Source organism: Penicillium manginii (genome assembly GCF_028828005.1).
Source record: "Penicillium manginii strain IBT 31320 chromosome Unknown utg000009l:1.0-3297300.0:1.0-3298630.0, whole genome shotgun sequence".
Taxonomy (NCBI): domain Eukaryota; kingdom Fungi; phylum Ascomycota; class Eurotiomycetes; order Eurotiales; family Aspergillaceae; genus Penicillium; species Penicillium manginii.
This window is the reverse complement of record NW_026643110.1, coordinates 2,516,943-2,533,388: the sequence shown is the minus strand read 5'-3', so window position 1 is coordinate 2,533,388 and position 16,446 is coordinate 2,516,943. Positions and strand designations below refer to the sequence as shown.

General features: G+C 49.8%; 5 protein-coding genes across 5 annotated transcripts; all 5 read left to right on the top strand.

The window, feature by feature from the left end:
• Positions 1–244: 244 nt before the first annotated feature.
• N7533_012662 (kleisin alpha) lies at positions 245–2,066 on the top strand (the record flags this gene model as incomplete). The annotated part of the gene is made up of 3 exons (XM_057109312.1): positions 245–508; positions 584–1,264; positions 1,317–2,066. The coding sequence occupies 3 exons, from the start codon at positions 245–247 to the stop codon at positions 2,064–2,066; spliced, it is 1,695 nt and encodes a 564-aa protein (XP_056954413.1).
• A 2,412-nt stretch (positions 2,067–4,478) lies between these two features.
• Positions 4,479–7,378, top strand: N7533_012661 (MFS transporter; the record flags this gene model as incomplete). Its single annotated transcript, XM_057109311.1, has 11 exons — positions 4,479–4,903; positions 4,975–5,084; positions 5,155–5,189; positions 5,244–5,488; positions 5,547–5,579; positions 5,630–5,716; positions 5,775–6,181; positions 6,251–6,362; positions 6,520–6,653; positions 6,955–7,027; positions 7,312–7,378. The coding sequence occupies 11 exons, from the start codon at positions 4,479–4,481 to the stop codon at positions 7,376–7,378; spliced, it is 1,728 nt and encodes a 575-aa protein (XP_056954412.1).
• A 2,747-nt stretch (positions 7,379–10,125) lies between these two features.
• Positions 10,126–12,409, top strand: N7533_012660 (Zn(II)2Cys6 transcription factor domain-containing protein; the record flags this gene model as incomplete). The annotated part of the gene is made up of 3 exons (XM_057109310.1): positions 10,126–10,342; positions 10,463–12,312; positions 12,392–12,409. The coding sequence occupies 3 exons, from the start codon at positions 10,126–10,128 to the stop codon at positions 12,407–12,409; spliced, it is 2,085 nt and encodes a 694-aa protein (XP_056954411.1).
• Positions 12,410–13,430: 1,021 nt separating this feature from the next.
• fmn1 (riboflavin kinase) lies at positions 13,431–14,254 on the top strand (the record flags this gene model as incomplete). Its single annotated transcript, XM_057109309.1, has 2 exons — positions 13,431–13,547; positions 13,724–14,254. 2 exons carry the CDS (start codon positions 13,431–13,433, stop codon positions 14,252–14,254), a joined length of 648 nt encoding a protein of 215 aa, XP_056954410.1.
• A 463-nt stretch (positions 14,255–14,717) lies between these two features.
• Positions 14,718–16,352, top strand: N7533_012658 (dienelactone hydrolase; the record flags this gene model as incomplete). The annotated part of the gene is made up of 3 exons (XM_057109308.1): positions 14,718–15,126; positions 15,228–15,965; positions 16,027–16,352. The coding sequence occupies 3 exons, from the start codon at positions 14,718–14,720 to the stop codon at positions 16,350–16,352; spliced, it is 1,473 nt and encodes a 490-aa protein (XP_056954409.1).
• Positions 16,353–16,446: the final 94 nt, after the last annotated feature.

The window sequence follows — 16,446 nt, the reverse complement described above, 5'->3', positions numbered from 1 at the left end:
GCGTCTACCTCCAATATTCTTTAACCCTGACAATATTTCACATAAACCCTTCATACTCACTGTCTTCTCTCGCCTCGCCTCGCCTCGCGTCATTGACACCGCTTTGAAAGTCTGTTATTATCCCGGCTCCAGCGCGTCAAACCCTTGTTACGCCTCACCCCGCGCCGGGCGGGTTTCGACTTGTACAATTGTCTGAACATATCTGGTCGTCGCATACAGTAATCACTTAGTACCATTACGCGCCATGTTCTATTCCGAGACTCTCCTGTCCAAGACCGGGCCACTGGCCCGCGTCTGGCTGTCCGCCAACATTGAGCGCAAATTGTCCAAGTCGCATATTCTGCAGTCCGATATTGAGGGCAGTGTCAGCGCCATTGTTGATCAGGGTCAGGCCCCTATGGCTCTACGACTGAGTGGTCAACTGCTGCTGGGCGTCGTTCGCATTTACAGCCGTAAAGCGCGTTATCTCCTGGACGATTGTAACGAAGCTTTGATGAAGATTAAAATGGTTCGTCTCTAAATCCACTTTCTCTTTATTATCTGATTTATTTTACACATTGATGCTAACTTGATCAACCCCCAGGCATTCCGTCTTACAAACAATAATGATTTGACAACAACTGTGGTCGCGCCGGGCGGTATTACGCTTCCCGATGTGCTGACCGAGTCTGATCTTTTTACCAACCTTGACACCTCACTTCTTTTCCCGCAAAACCTCAACTTGGAGTCCGATGGAAAGCATGCTGCTGGTAAGGATTTTGCAAGCAGCCAGATCGTCCCTGACAGCAGCTACCGTCGCTCCGTCTCCCAAGAACCTGCCCGCCTTGAAGACCACACCCTCGTTGACTTGGACCTGGGTGAGGATGAGCTGCCCCTCGGAATGGATAGATCTATGGAAATCGGTCGAGACGCTCCCCCGGCCCGCCCAATGGAAGACGATTACATCAACGACTCTGGAAAGCTTATTGATAACGACCTGGATCTCGACTTTGGCGATGACGATGCCCCGCTCGATAAGATGGATATGGGCGTCGATGCTCACGACAACCTCGACAACCTTCTGCATGACGATGGAATGGACCTAGGTGGCGATGATTTCGGTGGTCAAACCCCACCTCCTGTCGAGAACCGCCTCCGCTCAGAAAGCCCTCTCTCAGATGCTGGCTCCGACCAGATGCACCAGCTCGAGGAAGAGTTCAACCACCACGATACCACTGCCGAGCCCGAAGCTGGCAAACAGACCCAGCGGGCCAAGCGCCAAAAGGTTCTCGAACCTATGAAGATGGACAAGAGCATTACCTACTCGACTCATACAGCTCGTGCGCTGCAAGACGACCGCTCTGCCATTACCAACCCCCCCTGCCTATCTGCCCCGTGACCCTGTCTTCCTCACCCTTATCAACCGCCAGCAGAACGGCGAGTTTGTCTCAAGCATTTTCGGCGGCGAGAGCAACCGTGGCTGGGCCCCTGAAATCCGCGGTCTGCTGTCACTCGACTCCGTTAAGAAGGCCGGTGAGCTCAAGCGCAAGCGTGATAGCGGCATCTCCGACATGGACCTGGCGGGTGCTGAAGTTCCCACCCTGGAACTCGGTGATGACGAGGCTATTGTTGCCGACGATGAAGGCATCGCTCTCGACACAACCCTGAACCAGCACGCAGAGATTGACTTCCCCGGTGACGCCAGCAACTCGGAGCTGCAATTCAACGACGATGATGGCATGAGTCACACCGTCGATGATCTCGAGGACACCATTCGTCCCGTCGACAACGAGCCCGTCTCCATGGGCACCAAGCATGCCGTTCACATTCTCCGCGAGCGTCTCGGCGACTCCGAACAGAAGAAGAGCGTTCTCTTCCAGGACATGCTTCCCGAGCAGCGATCTAGCAAGGCCGACGCCACCAAGATGTTCTTCGAGGTCCTGGTGCTGGCCACTAAGGATGCTGTCAAGGTGGAACAGGGTTCCAAGACCATTGGCTCCGCGCTGAAGATCGGCGGTAAGCAGAACCTGTGGGGTTCGTGGGCCGAGGAGAATGCCGCGGCTAGCCAGCTGGCGCAAGTCCTGTAAGAGCGCTCCATATCTTATTCTGTCTTTACAAAGTATCAATGGCCGTCAAGATCCTCGACGGAAAAAGGGATATTACTGGCGCAAAATTCCATTCATGTACAGTTGAGTTTGGGATGGTCGATGGGTTTCTGGAAGATCCGATAATTGAATTGTTTGATGGTAGCGGTCGCCTTTGTTGCTTTGCGATCAGGAGTTTTTCTGGCGGGGTATGGAGAAATGGGGTTTATTTCGTTCCTTCTTTATTTTTATGATGGGCTCTTTTTGCTGGACAGTTTCGATATTTTTCCGGAGTGATTCGATACATGGGTTTCCTTTTTCGTAGTTCTAGCTGTTTAGTTAATTGAACATATCAATGAACTCGCTCACCTCATGCCTTTACTTCAGTTGATGTACAACGAACAACATTTTTATTTGGAAAGAGTCCCTCACTTAAATTACAAGTAGCACAGAACAATGCCGCCCTTTTGTTGCCTTTTTTGTTGCCTGAACATTCCCACCTCGGTCACCCCACAAGGCTGGATTTTCTGTTGGCAAGTAGAGATTCAAGTTGTGTCAAGACCGAATGAACAAAGATGTACGCAGTACAGAGCCCCGGAGGGAGTACTCTATACAGATCCACCACGTACTTGGATGGTTACTATATAGGTAACGAGCTACATGATAGCACATCGGCAACCCCTAATGTAAGAAAGAAAAGGCTATCTGTAGAATATCAATTGCATAATTACCGTTCGGTCTGGTGTCTTTCAACAATCACTGATCCAAAACAACTAAGTCACATACTTGCGGTGGTTGGAGTTCCCGGTAAATCCAAGAGTGGCTAAAGCTTCACCATTCAAGTACGCCACAAAACCTAAAACAGGCACACTCATCAGTATGGCCGAGTGGTCTAAGGCGCTAGACTGTTCGTATTATCTTAACTCAAATGGCCATATTCAAATACTAACTTCCACCCAGTGAATTTCCATATCTTGATATCTAGTCCCTTCGGGGACCTGGGTTCGAACCCCAGTGCTGATGAATAATTTTTTGTTCCTTTCCTTTTTTATCTAACTGCTCTTTCATGGTTTCTGAAGTGCCCGAGAGAATTTCGTAGCTAGTAAGTAGAACTAAGTGTCAGAGGCCGGAGAACCTTGGAATTCTTGTTTCAAACCTAGAGCACCCGTGGACAGGGTTTACCTTTTTTGCTGTATCCGAATCTCGGTAGGTCCACCTCGCAGAAATTTATATTGTAGATAGCACGGCAGGGGAAGCAACTAGAATGATAATTGACCAAAAAGGGTACTCGTTAGAAGTAAGGAGAAACCTCGACCTAGTGAATTAAGTCCTATAGAAATGGATCGGGGAACGTGGCCTGGTGGTTCTTAGAGGAGAGAGATTGCTTTAGCGAACCATACTCTCTACGTAATAAACATTAATATAAATTAATAATTACAGCAGAAAAAACGTTCAGAATCGAGAACCCTGGAAGATGGCCTAACTTTCATTAGGAGGTGGGGGGACGGAGAAAGAGGCAGGCTGAGCGCGATCATACTAGCACCACGGCCAGAGATGCTTAAATATTATTCAAATATGAGGCCAGAGATCAATCTGCAATGAATAGCGGGTGCAACTCGAATGATGCAATCAGATCAGCTAGTCCAGTTCTGTAAAGAAGTAAAGTTCAACTTGAAGCAAGTGCGGAAGTTGATATCTGTTATGTCCGTTCGGCCCGAATCAACCCCAGAGAAGAGGTGGAGATGGCCCGAATGGACCGTACACATGAAATGTCCGATCGGAGGGAGAAAAGGGGAAAAAGTGGATAACCTTGATGCGAGCCTTCTAGCCTTCTAGCCTATAATCTTCTCCCAAGAGCGAAAGAGCGAACCTTAGGAGTGGGGATTAATCATTATTAAGCTCGGGGTAGAACTAAGCCGATGAGAATAACAGATTAATTAAGCCATGTCTCCGAAGTGCCACTTAGGCCCGAATCATGTTTCGAGGCTAATTACTTTATCCCACTCTTATCCCACTTTTGATTTGACTTTTTGACTTTACTCCGTATTCTAATTAATTGACTTTGCCCCGTTATTTGATATAACCGCCACGGCTACGACTGCTCTACCTACAAGCTTCAACTTGTTCACTATCGCGATACTCGTGTTGATCGCAGACTACACTCCTAGATCACTGACTGGATCAGGATCGGGATTTGATTTGATTTCGAGACTAGCGCCGTGGTCGAGCTCTACCTACCTCTTCGCCACCTCGGAAACCAAGCTCCTTGCCACTTCGGACATCGAGCCGAGTCGATTAGCGAGCCAACAAACGAGTGCGCGAATCATACAAAGAACACTCAAATACCTGCATTAAAGGGACAGCAAAATAATAAATTGCGAGCGGGACAAAACAAAGGGGAAAGAAAGCGTCAAAATGACGTCGCCACCCCAGGCCGACGAGAAACGGCTATCTTCTAGCTCCGAATTCGAGCCGGGGCCGGAGCCCGAACGCGAAGAAAGCATCGATTCAAAGTCCGAAGAAGCGGCATTTGCGCCGATCACAAATCCTTTTCCACGCGATAACGATGTTACTATTCAAACAACGAATCCGAGGTCCGACACGAATCCCAATACCCAAGTTACTACATCGCGGTCTTTGGAACGATCCTGGTCTTTAAATGATGGGACAAGTCTTGCTGGCGAGGAGGGAAGGGCCGAAAGGATCTCACCAGATGAAGAGAGCGCTGATGAGAGTTTCATGGTTGGGTGGGATGACGACGATGTGCTGAATCCGAGGAATATGAGTAAAGCGCGGAAGTGGATGGTTGTTATTATTGTTTCGATGGGGTCGCTTTGTGTGTGAGTATTCCTCTTCTGATTACTTTTCTGATTCGGATTCTGGTACTGACTATCTTATCATTAATGTGTAGGACTTGTACTTCCTCCATGTATACTGTTACATACGATCAGTTGATGAAGGAGTTTAACTGTTCCAAGGAAGTTGCCACGCTGGGATTATCCTTCTTCATTTGGGGTCTTGGTTTGTTATGCCCTCCATTCAAATCGTTTAGTGTGTTTTATATGGCCATATCTGACGATTTGTTTTCCAGGAATTGGCCCGCTTTTTCTAAGCCCGCTCTCAGAGGTAGGCGGCATGATAGCCTCGGAGTCACCTACGCAACATTCTAACTTTCCATAGTTCTACGGCCGAAGGAACATCTACATAATTTCCTTCTCCCTCTTCCTCATCTGGCTTATTCCATGTGCTGTCGCCAAAAATATCCAGACAATGCTCATATGCCGTTTCTTCAATGGTTTATCTGGTGCCGCGTTCCTCAGTGTCGCGGGCGGCACCGTTGGTGACATGTTTGATCGGCATGAACTCGCCTTGCCGATGATGCTTTACACCGCGAGTCCTTTCATTGGACCTGAAGTTGGACCTCTGTAAGATTTTTGAAATTTGGTATGGTTTGGGGATGGCCAGGGCTAATTTTCCATTTAGTGTTGGCGGATTCATTAACGCGTTTACTACATGGTATGTGCCCTTGTCTATCTTTAACTTCATTATATCTAACGCGTTCACAGGCGCTGGACCTTTTACGTGCTACTTATCTGGTCAGGCGTGCAACTGATATCACTGGTATTCCTGGTGCCAGAAACCTATCATCCAGTGTACGTACCCGCGCTTGACAGTCCCCATTTTGGCCCTTCTAATACCAACCTTTGCCAGTCTCCTTCGACGCAAAGCGCAGAAACTCCGACAAGAAACCAGCGATGACCGATGGAAAGCCCCAATCGAGAAATTGGAGCGATCGGTCCCGCAAACCGTCCTACGCTCCATGTACCGCCCAATCCTCCTTCTAGCCCTCGAGCCAATGTGTCTGAATCTGTGCATATTCTCAGCCATCCTGCTGGGCATCTTGTACCTGTTCTTCGGAGCCTTCCAGCTAGTTTTCTTAGAAGTGTATGGTTTCTCGCTTTGGCAACGCGGCCTGTGCTTCCTGGGTCTATTCGTCGGCATGGTCATGGCAATCCTGTCCGATCCGCTCTGGCGCCGCAATTACGTCCGCCTCGAACGCCAGTACCAACAAGGGAACCACGTCGAGGAATTCCAGCCCGAGTGGCGTCTCCCGCCAGGTATGTAAAGCGTCAGCTTGAGGGATTGACGTACAATGAGTGAGATCTGACATGCTTCCTATACGATAGCTATCCTGGGCGGACCGTTGGTTACGATCGGTATCTTTATTTTTGCGTGGACTATCTACCCAGACGTTCACTGGATCGCGCCAATTATCGGGAGCGCTCTATTTGGAGCAGGGTACGTTTCATCTTAAACCCTTTTCTTTCTTCCCCTGCCTTTCCCTTCTCTCCTGACGGTCCGGTCCTGCAATCCAAGCTGAATCGAATCGAATCGAGCCGCGGCGTGTATGGTATTTTGGTATCGTGTTGAACTCACTCTCTCGTGTCACTTCTAGGACTATCCTGGTCTTTTCGGGAATCTTTACTTTCCTGGTCGATGCGTATCCCACTTATGCGGCCAGTGCCCTCGCGGCCAATTCGTTCATGCGCTCTAGTTTTGGAGGCATCTTCCCTCTCTTTGGTATCCAGAGTGAGTTTTCCCTGTCCCCCCTGCCCCTGCATCAAGAACTTGCCATCTGTGTGTTTTCAATCCTCGATTGAACAGGGCCATGGATGGCTTCGGGGTCTGTGCTTTGCATGTGCATAGGAGAAACAGAAGCACCGTGTTCCCAGCAAACCGTTGCCAGTTCCTCCCTTCCCTCTGTCGCAAAGTACGAGCAGGCGCAAATTTACATGAGATCTGCGGGGGTCCAGGGTAGATTTTAGCTGGGAGGGTGGTTGCATGTGTATGATGGGCTAGAACTATGAATTGAACGCTAACGGCCGCGCAGTGTATAATAATCTCGGATATCATTGGGCGACATCGTTGCTGGCGTTCCTGACCCTGGCCATGTTGCCTTTCCCGTAAGTGATTGACTTTCCCCCGCTCTTTGCTATTTTCTGCGATTTACTTTTGTGGTTGCGTGGGTTGTTTCTTGCGCTATGGCCTTCGCCTCCTTTCCCCTGCATCTGTGTCTTGTCTGCGGCTGCCGTGTCCGCATTTACAACCACATCTCACAAAGTCGATCAGATCAGACCAGACCAGACCGGAGAAGAGCAGGGGGCGAAGTGCATGTGAAAGAACATGATTTTGCTTCATTTACATCTGCTGTTTGGATCTGAGTATATACTGACTTGAACGTGAACAGATACATTTTCTACCGATACGGGAGTCGCATCCGCAAGCATAGTCGCTTCGCTACCTCACAGATGTGATGAGATGCCGAGAGACGGTCGATGTCTCAAGTGATTCCCTTAAACTCCAGTGCTCCAGTTGAGGTCATTAGTACCACTGGAACTGACCTAAGCCATCTCGCTTAACACTCTGTTGTATGGCTATACACCAGTGACCCCGGCTCGGTCGACTGCACATCTCATATGGTCACGTTGTCCAGCATAGATGCGGTTCTAATCCGATTCAGTTGAACATTCGCCCGCTTCAAGCTGCAAGTTCGTTTGGATGTTTGCAGCTACAATGCTTTGTTCGCGGGTTTCCTGTCAGCTCCTGTGTGTGTAGTGATAGGATAGCTCTCCAGGACTAAGACTTCTCCGAGTCTAGAAACTTAACCTGAAGGCCCAACGAGCCAGGACCGTCCTACGTATACCAGTACCTACTATGTAAGTAGTGGTAGCCGGGATGTGAATGCGGATGACATAGAAATCGAATCAGAAAGAATCGAATACACTTTGTGCTAAGGTTTCACAGTATTGGCAAAGTAAGCCTCAGCCGTACATACTCTGTACTAGTAGTAATGATCTTCTAGTCTCGGATATGAGAAAATACCGCATTCATACCTAACTTCTAGGTACTTTGCATTCCAAGGATACTTCAAAGTATCTCTCGTTTTCTCTTTTCCCTCTAATGCTCGGGTATATGATTTCCAGAGCCAGTCTCTACTAGTCCTTAGCTCGGCTTAACATTCACGCGAGAGCGCGACGAACAGGGTAGACCCACTGGCAGCGGGAGAGTTCAGCCCAACCAAGCCAGGCCAGGCCAGGATGGAATGGAATGGATGCAATGGAATTGAATATTATTCTCCGATGACTACATACGTGTGTACTTACATAGTTACTGGTAGTGAATATGTCAGTACTGTACTAAGACTAAGTTGGGCCAGATACCAAGGATACGAAGGTGTATGCATGTAGACCAAGACCAGGCATCGAGCATTCGGTAGTGGATCAGGCGATCAGTTTTGTTAAAATTCAAGAATTCAGCAGTAACAGAAAAGACATTACTCAGTAGACGCGTCCAGCTCCAGCCCTGGCCCTCACTCTCCAGGGCTGACCTCGTCTCCCACTAACCGAGGCCTGATGGGCCGCCAGTTACCTCGGGAGAAGTCGGGACCGGAGAGTCTTTCCGGGAGTTGAGTGAGTCGGCTTAACATTCCAGGGTTAGTGCGGGGACATGAGGAAATGAGCCATTGAAAGTAAGAAAAAAAAATAAGCGCAAAAAGAATGGGGGATTACTTCAATTGTTTGCGTGCGTTCTTTCTGTCTAAGAATAGGTGAATAATACGTTCTTGATGATTATGTTATGTTGTTGATGGTATATACATACCGGTACAGGCCCGGAACCCGTGCGGGGATGCAGTGTATTGTCACAATACCGATGGAATACCTAGTACACGCAACTGCCGTGGCGGGCCCAAACGTCAGCATGTGAAGTCGGTACTAGAAGTAGTCAGTGTACAATACAGAGTAGGATTGATAGACTGGAATACCGGTGTTTATATTGACATTTATCTATCGAGATCAGTATAGACAGAATTGACAGTCTGTAGATATCCCTGTAAACTCTCGCAATGACCTGCCTAACTCGTGTTCGTTTTAATTAGGTAAAAGAAAGGCCAACCGGCGTCTGACGAAGTATATCCAATGGGTGACAGAATGTACTTCGAACCACTCAACACGGTACTAATACTCGGAGTACCTAGGTACTAATAGTAGGAAAATACCAGAAATCCAATAAAAGAAACCCCTCCAATACAATCAATCTATCATCACGAGCCATTCTGGGCCACACTAGAATCGGCCCAGTTGGAGGGAATTGCTTAGGCCTCACAGGCAAATCGCAGTCACGGGAACATTCCGATCGCAACTTGAACTTCTTTGGAACTGGAGAACCTTAGCTTTAGTACAACCCAGGTAGACCTCCTGCGGCTCTCGATTCTTTTGAACTCTCTCCTCTCCACATCCTTCTCGTTCTGTTCTATTCTCTACCACTTTCCATTTTCTCCTCCGATTTTTCTCACCTCCCACTTCCCCGCAGCGCAGCCTGTTCATCTCTCCACTCTCCGAATTCAGCTGCGCCCGAAACCGTTGCGGCATTTTCCCGCCTGGCTTCTGTCGCAATCCTCTCTCCTTCGGCGCTATCCCGACTTCCTTCAATGTGTCACTTGTTCGCTCGTCCTCATACTCGCTCTCGCCCTGTGGACTCGACTCGATTGTCCCCCGTTACACCTGTCGCAGACACACCAACCTACAACCTTTGTCTTCCGCTCCCCCGCCGGCAATAGTCGCGCCCGCGCGGCTATAGCTCTCCTTCCCCTCCAGAGTCATACCTTTCGAACAGACGGTGGAAACGACGAAATACAAGTTGCGATCTCGCCGCATAATAGATTGGTTCACCTCGCGATCTTCAGGTTCCGCAGATCTTGTGCGGCAAACACGTGGATACATACCCGTTACGCCGAGTGAAAAGCCCTCCGCGCGGATGCCCGTCGCCACCTCCGGATTTCGAGATCGAAGCTAGAAGGCCTTATCCTGCAGGTCCTTTTTCTTACCTGGGTACACCCTGGAAAGAACCAATTGAATTTCTGTAGTAATATTCGTGGCTGCTGAGGTTGCGCGATTTTTGGCCTGCATTTTCCTTTTTCTATTTTTTTCCCTCTTCTTTTTACCGCCCCTCTCGCTCTCGGCCTCTTTCGCACGCTCACCTCTTGTGTGAGATACATGACGAAATGAATATGGACATCAAGATCGGTTCGCCGGTCGCGGATTCCGAAGATCGCGATTCTGCCGATATCACAGAGCATTCGGAAACCATGGACTCTGGCAGGACAAATGGTGATGCCAAAGAGAACCGGAAATCCACCAACGCCAAGGACCCCTCGCGACCGCGTCGGAAAAAAGCCCGACGAGCTTGCTTTGCCTGCCAGCGAGCCCATTTGACTTGTGGTATGCATTGTCATTCATTACCTTTTCTTTTTCTTGGCTCCCCCTGCCTCTCTTTTTTTTGCTTGGTCACGCTGCAGCTGCAAGCAAACCCGTAAAATTCAGACTAATCCTTCCATCCAGGGGACGAACGACCTTGCCAACGCTGTATCAAGCGTGGCCTGCAGGATGCATGCCACGATGGGGTTCGGAAAAAGGCTAAGTACCTCCACGATGCCCCAGACGGAGCACTGATGCCCGGCGTGGGTGGGAACTTTCCCACTTATAACAATGGCATGCGCAATTCCCTCCCGGTGTCCAGAAATGGCCCCAACGCGGGAGCGAACACGCCGCAACAGCAACCGACCAACAACAGCAACAATGCCGGCAATTTCTACCCCACGCCCCAGCCACAGTCGCAGCCCCAGGCTCAGTCGGGCTCTTACAATATGTATCATCAAGATACCCTGAGCCAAAGTCCTTTTACCACCCAATCCCCCGTCTCACCTACCTTCAACCTCAAGACCAGCGCCAATGGTCGTAATTCAAGTCTATCCTCCACCGTTAACCAACAACCTACCCCCAACACAGCGATCTCTGGCGAAACTGGGAATCCACAAAATCCCTTTGCGGGGCCCTTCTTCGACCCCAGTGACCCCGCTTTGTTTAATTTTGACCTGTCGAGTATGAATTTCGAGAATCGCTATGGTGCCCTCGAATTCGGCATGCTCGGCCATATGGCGACGGGAGCGGGTGATTCGCCCGACTCAGCGACGCAGCGAGGGTCGATCGGCCGCAGTGGGTCTGCACAGTTCTCCACGCCAGCTCCCGGGTTTGGCGAAAGTCCGGGGAATCAGCCGCCGTTCATGTTTGGTGATCCTATACTGAATGAGTGGTCCTCGAGTCAGGCCTCGGGCCAACCGTCGCATGTGAATGTCGGCGGGGTGTATGGCCAGAATGGCATGTTGCCCGGACACATGAAAGCAGATCCACCACATGGGTTTGCGATCGAGAGCGGTCCTACAAGCTTCACCAGTCCCGGATCAGCGACCAGTCCACATGTGACGGCGACGTCTGGGTTTGCTGGAGAAGATACATCCTTCAATGTGACCAAACAGAATAACAACAATCTTGCACCAAATGGTCAGCGACCGCTGATCACCACGCCAAGCTTGAAGCATCAGGCTTTACATGTTCCGCCTAAGCGACGTCATCGAAATCCATCTTCCATCTACGAAAGCGTCAAAGAGCCCTACGCTTATACCAGTGGCTTCCATAATCTCACAGCGTTTATCCAACGCCGATTCACCCCACAAAAAACCGTCCGCATCGCCAAGGCACTCGCATCAATCCGCCCTTCCTTCATCGCAACCACCAAAACACTCAACCGAGACGACCTCATCTTTATGGAGAAATGCTTCCAGCGCACACTGTGGGAATACGAGGATTTCATCAACGCCTGTGGCACACCCACAATAGTCTGCCGACGTACCGGCGAAATCGCCGCCGTAGGCAAAGAATTCAGCATCCTAACAGGCTGGAAAAAGGACGTGCTCCTGGGCAAAGAAGCCAATCTCAACGTCAACACGGGGGGAACCGGACAACCCACATCTGGCACATCATCCCGGGGCAGTTTCACACCGCGCGGTTCAGTCGAGAACACAGGCGGACGACCGCAACCAGTATTTCTGGCCGAATTACTTGACGACGACAGCGTTGTGGAGTTCTATGAGGACTTTGCTCGGTTAGCGTTTGGAGATTCGCGTGGTAGTGTGATGACAGGGTGCAAGTTGCTCAAATATAAGACCAAGGATGATATGGAGGCTGCGCAGCAGGATGATGGGAAATGGGGTAATGGCCATTTGAGGAAAGGGGGTATTGCGGGCGAGGCGGGGATGAATAAGTTGGGATTTAAGGATGGGAAGGTCGAATGCGCGTACTGCTGGACAGTCAAGCGAGATGTTTTTGATATTCCGATGCTTATCGTTATGAACGTGAGTACCTTCCCGCGCGAGGAGTCTAAGAAAGGAAGTCTTGACTTTTCTTTTCTTTTGCTGACGCTGTTTCTTCTAGTTCCTGCCTTGCATTTGATTACGACCTGTTACAACTATCAGTAATCTGCTGACGCTTGTGCTTCATACCCGCGGCTCGACTCTTGACGTTCGATTTTTTCTTGTTTATTTTTTTTATCTCTTCTATTTGCTTGACTCTTTTCTCTTGGGTTTTCCTTGCCTTGTGGCCGTTCGGTATATATTCCTGTTTGGGACTGTATGATTCCCCCATCCCGTTCTGTTCTGTTCTGTCATGTTCTATTTTGATGTGATCTTGACATTCTCTGTTGTATCCTTGCCTGTGTCTTTTTTGTCTTTGACCGTACATACATTCGGTGTTTGGGGTCTCTGCCACTTGAATTGGCAGGACCCGTTGATATTTCTTCTTCTTGGATACTGTTTCTATCTATTGCCTGTGGTTGACCTTGATGCGGCGCTCAAAAGGACTAAAAATGATATCTCTGGGCTGGGTTTGGTGCTTTGATGAGCTAATGCTACAAATGCTATGGATTGAATTGGGTGCTTCATTAGTTCTAGAAGATAAGTGCAGTAGCTGAGTGCAGTAACTGGTATGGTTTAAGTGTACCTGCATAAAAAACCTTGGAAACGTTACTAGTAGAAGTCAGCAGATACCCATCTCATCCCATTGGAGCGCATTTACGGATCGACAGTGTGCTTGATCAGCTCTATTCTGCCTGAGTGCCGAGGCCACCAACATTCTTTGCTTATCGATCGCCCCGCCATTCCTCCATCCCGCATTCGGCGATGAGCAATCACCAACACTCCCCGAATATCTTCCCCCCGGATACACGCCTTTCCCGCGGCCTTGAGCTTAACCTTCAACTTGAAGTTGCCACCGTCCCACCGAGCTGCAAATAGCATTCCCATCCGGCGTCACTTGAACTGTCTGTGCTCGTGCTCATCCGGAGCTCACCGGCGCGGCACCCTCCTCCCTCCATCCACCACTCACCCGCACGATCGCAACTCGCCTCGCCTTCCCTCAATCTGCGCATTCCAGGGTCCGATCGATTAAACTTACCCCACCCACCTTCACCATCAGAATGAGAACCGATAAACCACGCGACCCGGTCGCAGGTCCTGATGCAGGCCCCGAGGCCCCATTCCCGATTCGTCTGTCTGGACCTGTCATCAAGGGCTTTGGACGGGGGAGTAAGGATGTACGTTCTATCAAAGAATATCCATTTTCGTTCTAGCACCAATTGCAATTACAATCGCAATTGGGTCCCAGACACCTTGCGCTACCGTCTTACCTCGCTTTATGCGGGGAAGAAAGCAACCCTCACAAACGCAAAGCCTTCAACAGCACACGAACTAACCCAACCCGCAAATCTAGCTCGGTATTCCAACCGCAAATATCCCCGCCGACGACCTCGATAACCACCCCGACCTAAAAACAGGCGTTTACTTCGGCGTCGTTGCGCTCGCACCGATACAAAGCGGCGAGAACGGCGAGAACAGCGAAAGCGGAAATGGAAATACATCCGATACAAATGCACATGACACAATCCTCCCCGCCGTCCTGAGCATCGGATACAACCCCTTCTACAAGAATACCGTCCGCTCCGTCGAAATCCACGTCATGCCGCCAACAACGCAGCCGTCACCAACGGCCGCGACACAGTCGCAACCGACCTTCCACCGGCTGCCGGATTTCTATGGCACGAAGCTGAATCTGTTGATTTTGGGGTATATTCGGCCAGAGTTTGATTATGTTTCTATGGAGGCGCTCATTGAAGATATTCGGGTTGATTGTGAGGTTGCGAGGTTGAGTTTGTTGAGGGCGGGATATTTGAGGTATCTTGTTGATGATGGGGAGGGTTTGGAGGGGGTTGATGCTGATCGGGAGTGGTTGGTTAGGTTTTGATTTGAATAGGTACATACTACCTAGGTAGGTAGGTAAAGGAGTGAAAATGGTGGGATGTTTAGATGGATGACGGGGAGTATAGATGAGGTGGATATATCGCGTTGCACATAGATCATGATTATGGATGAGGATGAATGAATATGAATATGATATGAAAATTCAAGTTCAAATGAGAGACTCCCGTGGGATAATTTCCTCTCGTACCTACATATGACCAGAAATTCCTGTGGGCCTTCAATTCAATGTGGACTGATACTACTTTGTACCAGTACTTGTAGACTCGTCGACGTCACACCAAGAAAGGCTAAGCATTGGCACCAAAAGGCAGTCGCATTCACGTCTTGTCCGATGTAATCCAAGAATTTCCCCCAAGAGAATGTTCCTACTATTTGAACTTATTTCAAGCTCAATCGCACCCTTACAAACCCCATTGAATTGAGTCGAGTTCATCTCCCAAACCACAATGGTGAACGTCTTCCGGCGTTTAACCGGACGAGCGCCAAGCTCAAGCTCAAACACAGCCCAAGACCAGCAAACCACAGCAACATTGACAGGATCAAGGCCAAGATCCGGGTCTCTCCCAGTCCGCTCCTCTTCTCACGGTCGCATCCATCGCTCGCAGAGCCTGAGCTCGACTAAACGTCTCCGCCGCGCACCGGCCGAGGAATCCTCGCCCAGACACTTAATTCTGATATCTGATACCCCGGAGATCGACGAGCGCATTCTTCATCGATACCAGGCCGAGGGGTTTAATGTTTCGTATCTGCCTTTCCTATGCAGTGAGGATCCGGAGCGTGATCGGAAACATCTGGATAATGCAGTTCATTTGAGAGAGGACGAACTCGAGGCTGGCGAGAGATATGCTATTGTCGGTATGTTACTACTTCCCTCCAAGATAGATGAGTGTCTTCCAGTTCACCGGGAAAGACTCAAAAGAAATTTAAACAACAGCTAATAAGACTTCTTTCACCAGCATACAACAGACCAGCATACTACCTCCTCGCCTCCCACCACCTCGTCGCAAGCAACACAAACCCCTTCCCCCGCCTCGTCGCTTTAATAGCCTACTACCCATTAACCTCGACGGCAGCTCTCCCGCACCATCCGTACAATACAGAGATCTGCGTTCCCGCTTGCTGCGATACATCGTCTATCTTCGAGCCAGGCCCGACAACAACATATCTCCCCATCCAAATCCATATCCCGGGCCCGAAAACGGACCCTGAGACGTTATGGCCGTGGATTACGATTTCTTCGTCAGAGGGCGATGTCACGTATAAGAAGAGACATCGCTGTTACGTGTATACGTACCCGGACGCTGGGTTTCGGTTTGCGGAGCGTGAGTTTGCGACTGCGAGGAAGAAGGGTGATTCTGGGTCTGGGTCTGGCTCGGGTGCAGGAGCTGTGAGTAAAGGCCATGACGTGACGGAAGAGGATACTGTTTGTGAGAATTTGGCGTGGAGTCGGGCTCTGGCTTGTTTGAGGCGCGCTTTTGGGGTTGGGGGGAACTGGGCTATCGCTGATATCGAGACGGTTTGGGAGAGTTATTGGGCGCTTTTGCTGGAGGAGATTGCGAGAAAGGAGGGGCGTGGACATGGACATGGGCATGATGGCGATGCGCTAAGTGAGGCGATTTTGGAGTTGGTTTCTGCTGGGGATGAGGGTCATGATGGTGAGGTTGGTGTGGAGTGTATTCCTACCAAGGCCGGCGGTATGTCTTATTTCCTCTTGCTTTGTTGCAATCATTTTGGTACTGACTGGTCATACCATAGGATCTGGGGTGGATTCTTTGAGATCCTTCTTCGCGCATATCTTTCTTCCTGCTGGTCCTGTCAGCCAGGATCTTCGTCTGTTGTCACGGACAGTCGGTGCAGATCGCATCGTGGATGAAATCTCTCTTTCTTTCACTCATACAGCAGAAGTACCTTGGTTACTGCCTGGCGTCCAGCCTACGAATCGCGATATCAACGTGAAAGTCGTTGTTGTGGCAAGCTTTTGCGCGGACAAGATTGTTCACCAGAGCTTGTATTGGGACCAGGCGGACGTGCTGGTGCAAGCTGGAATACTAGACCCAACACTAGTACCGCAGAGTAGGTAACAGCCCTGGAGGTTCTCAGTGAATCATTCCATGGGGAAGTTGAAATTTCAGAAATGCATTCTTAAGCGCTATGCTATAGTGGATATCAATCAAC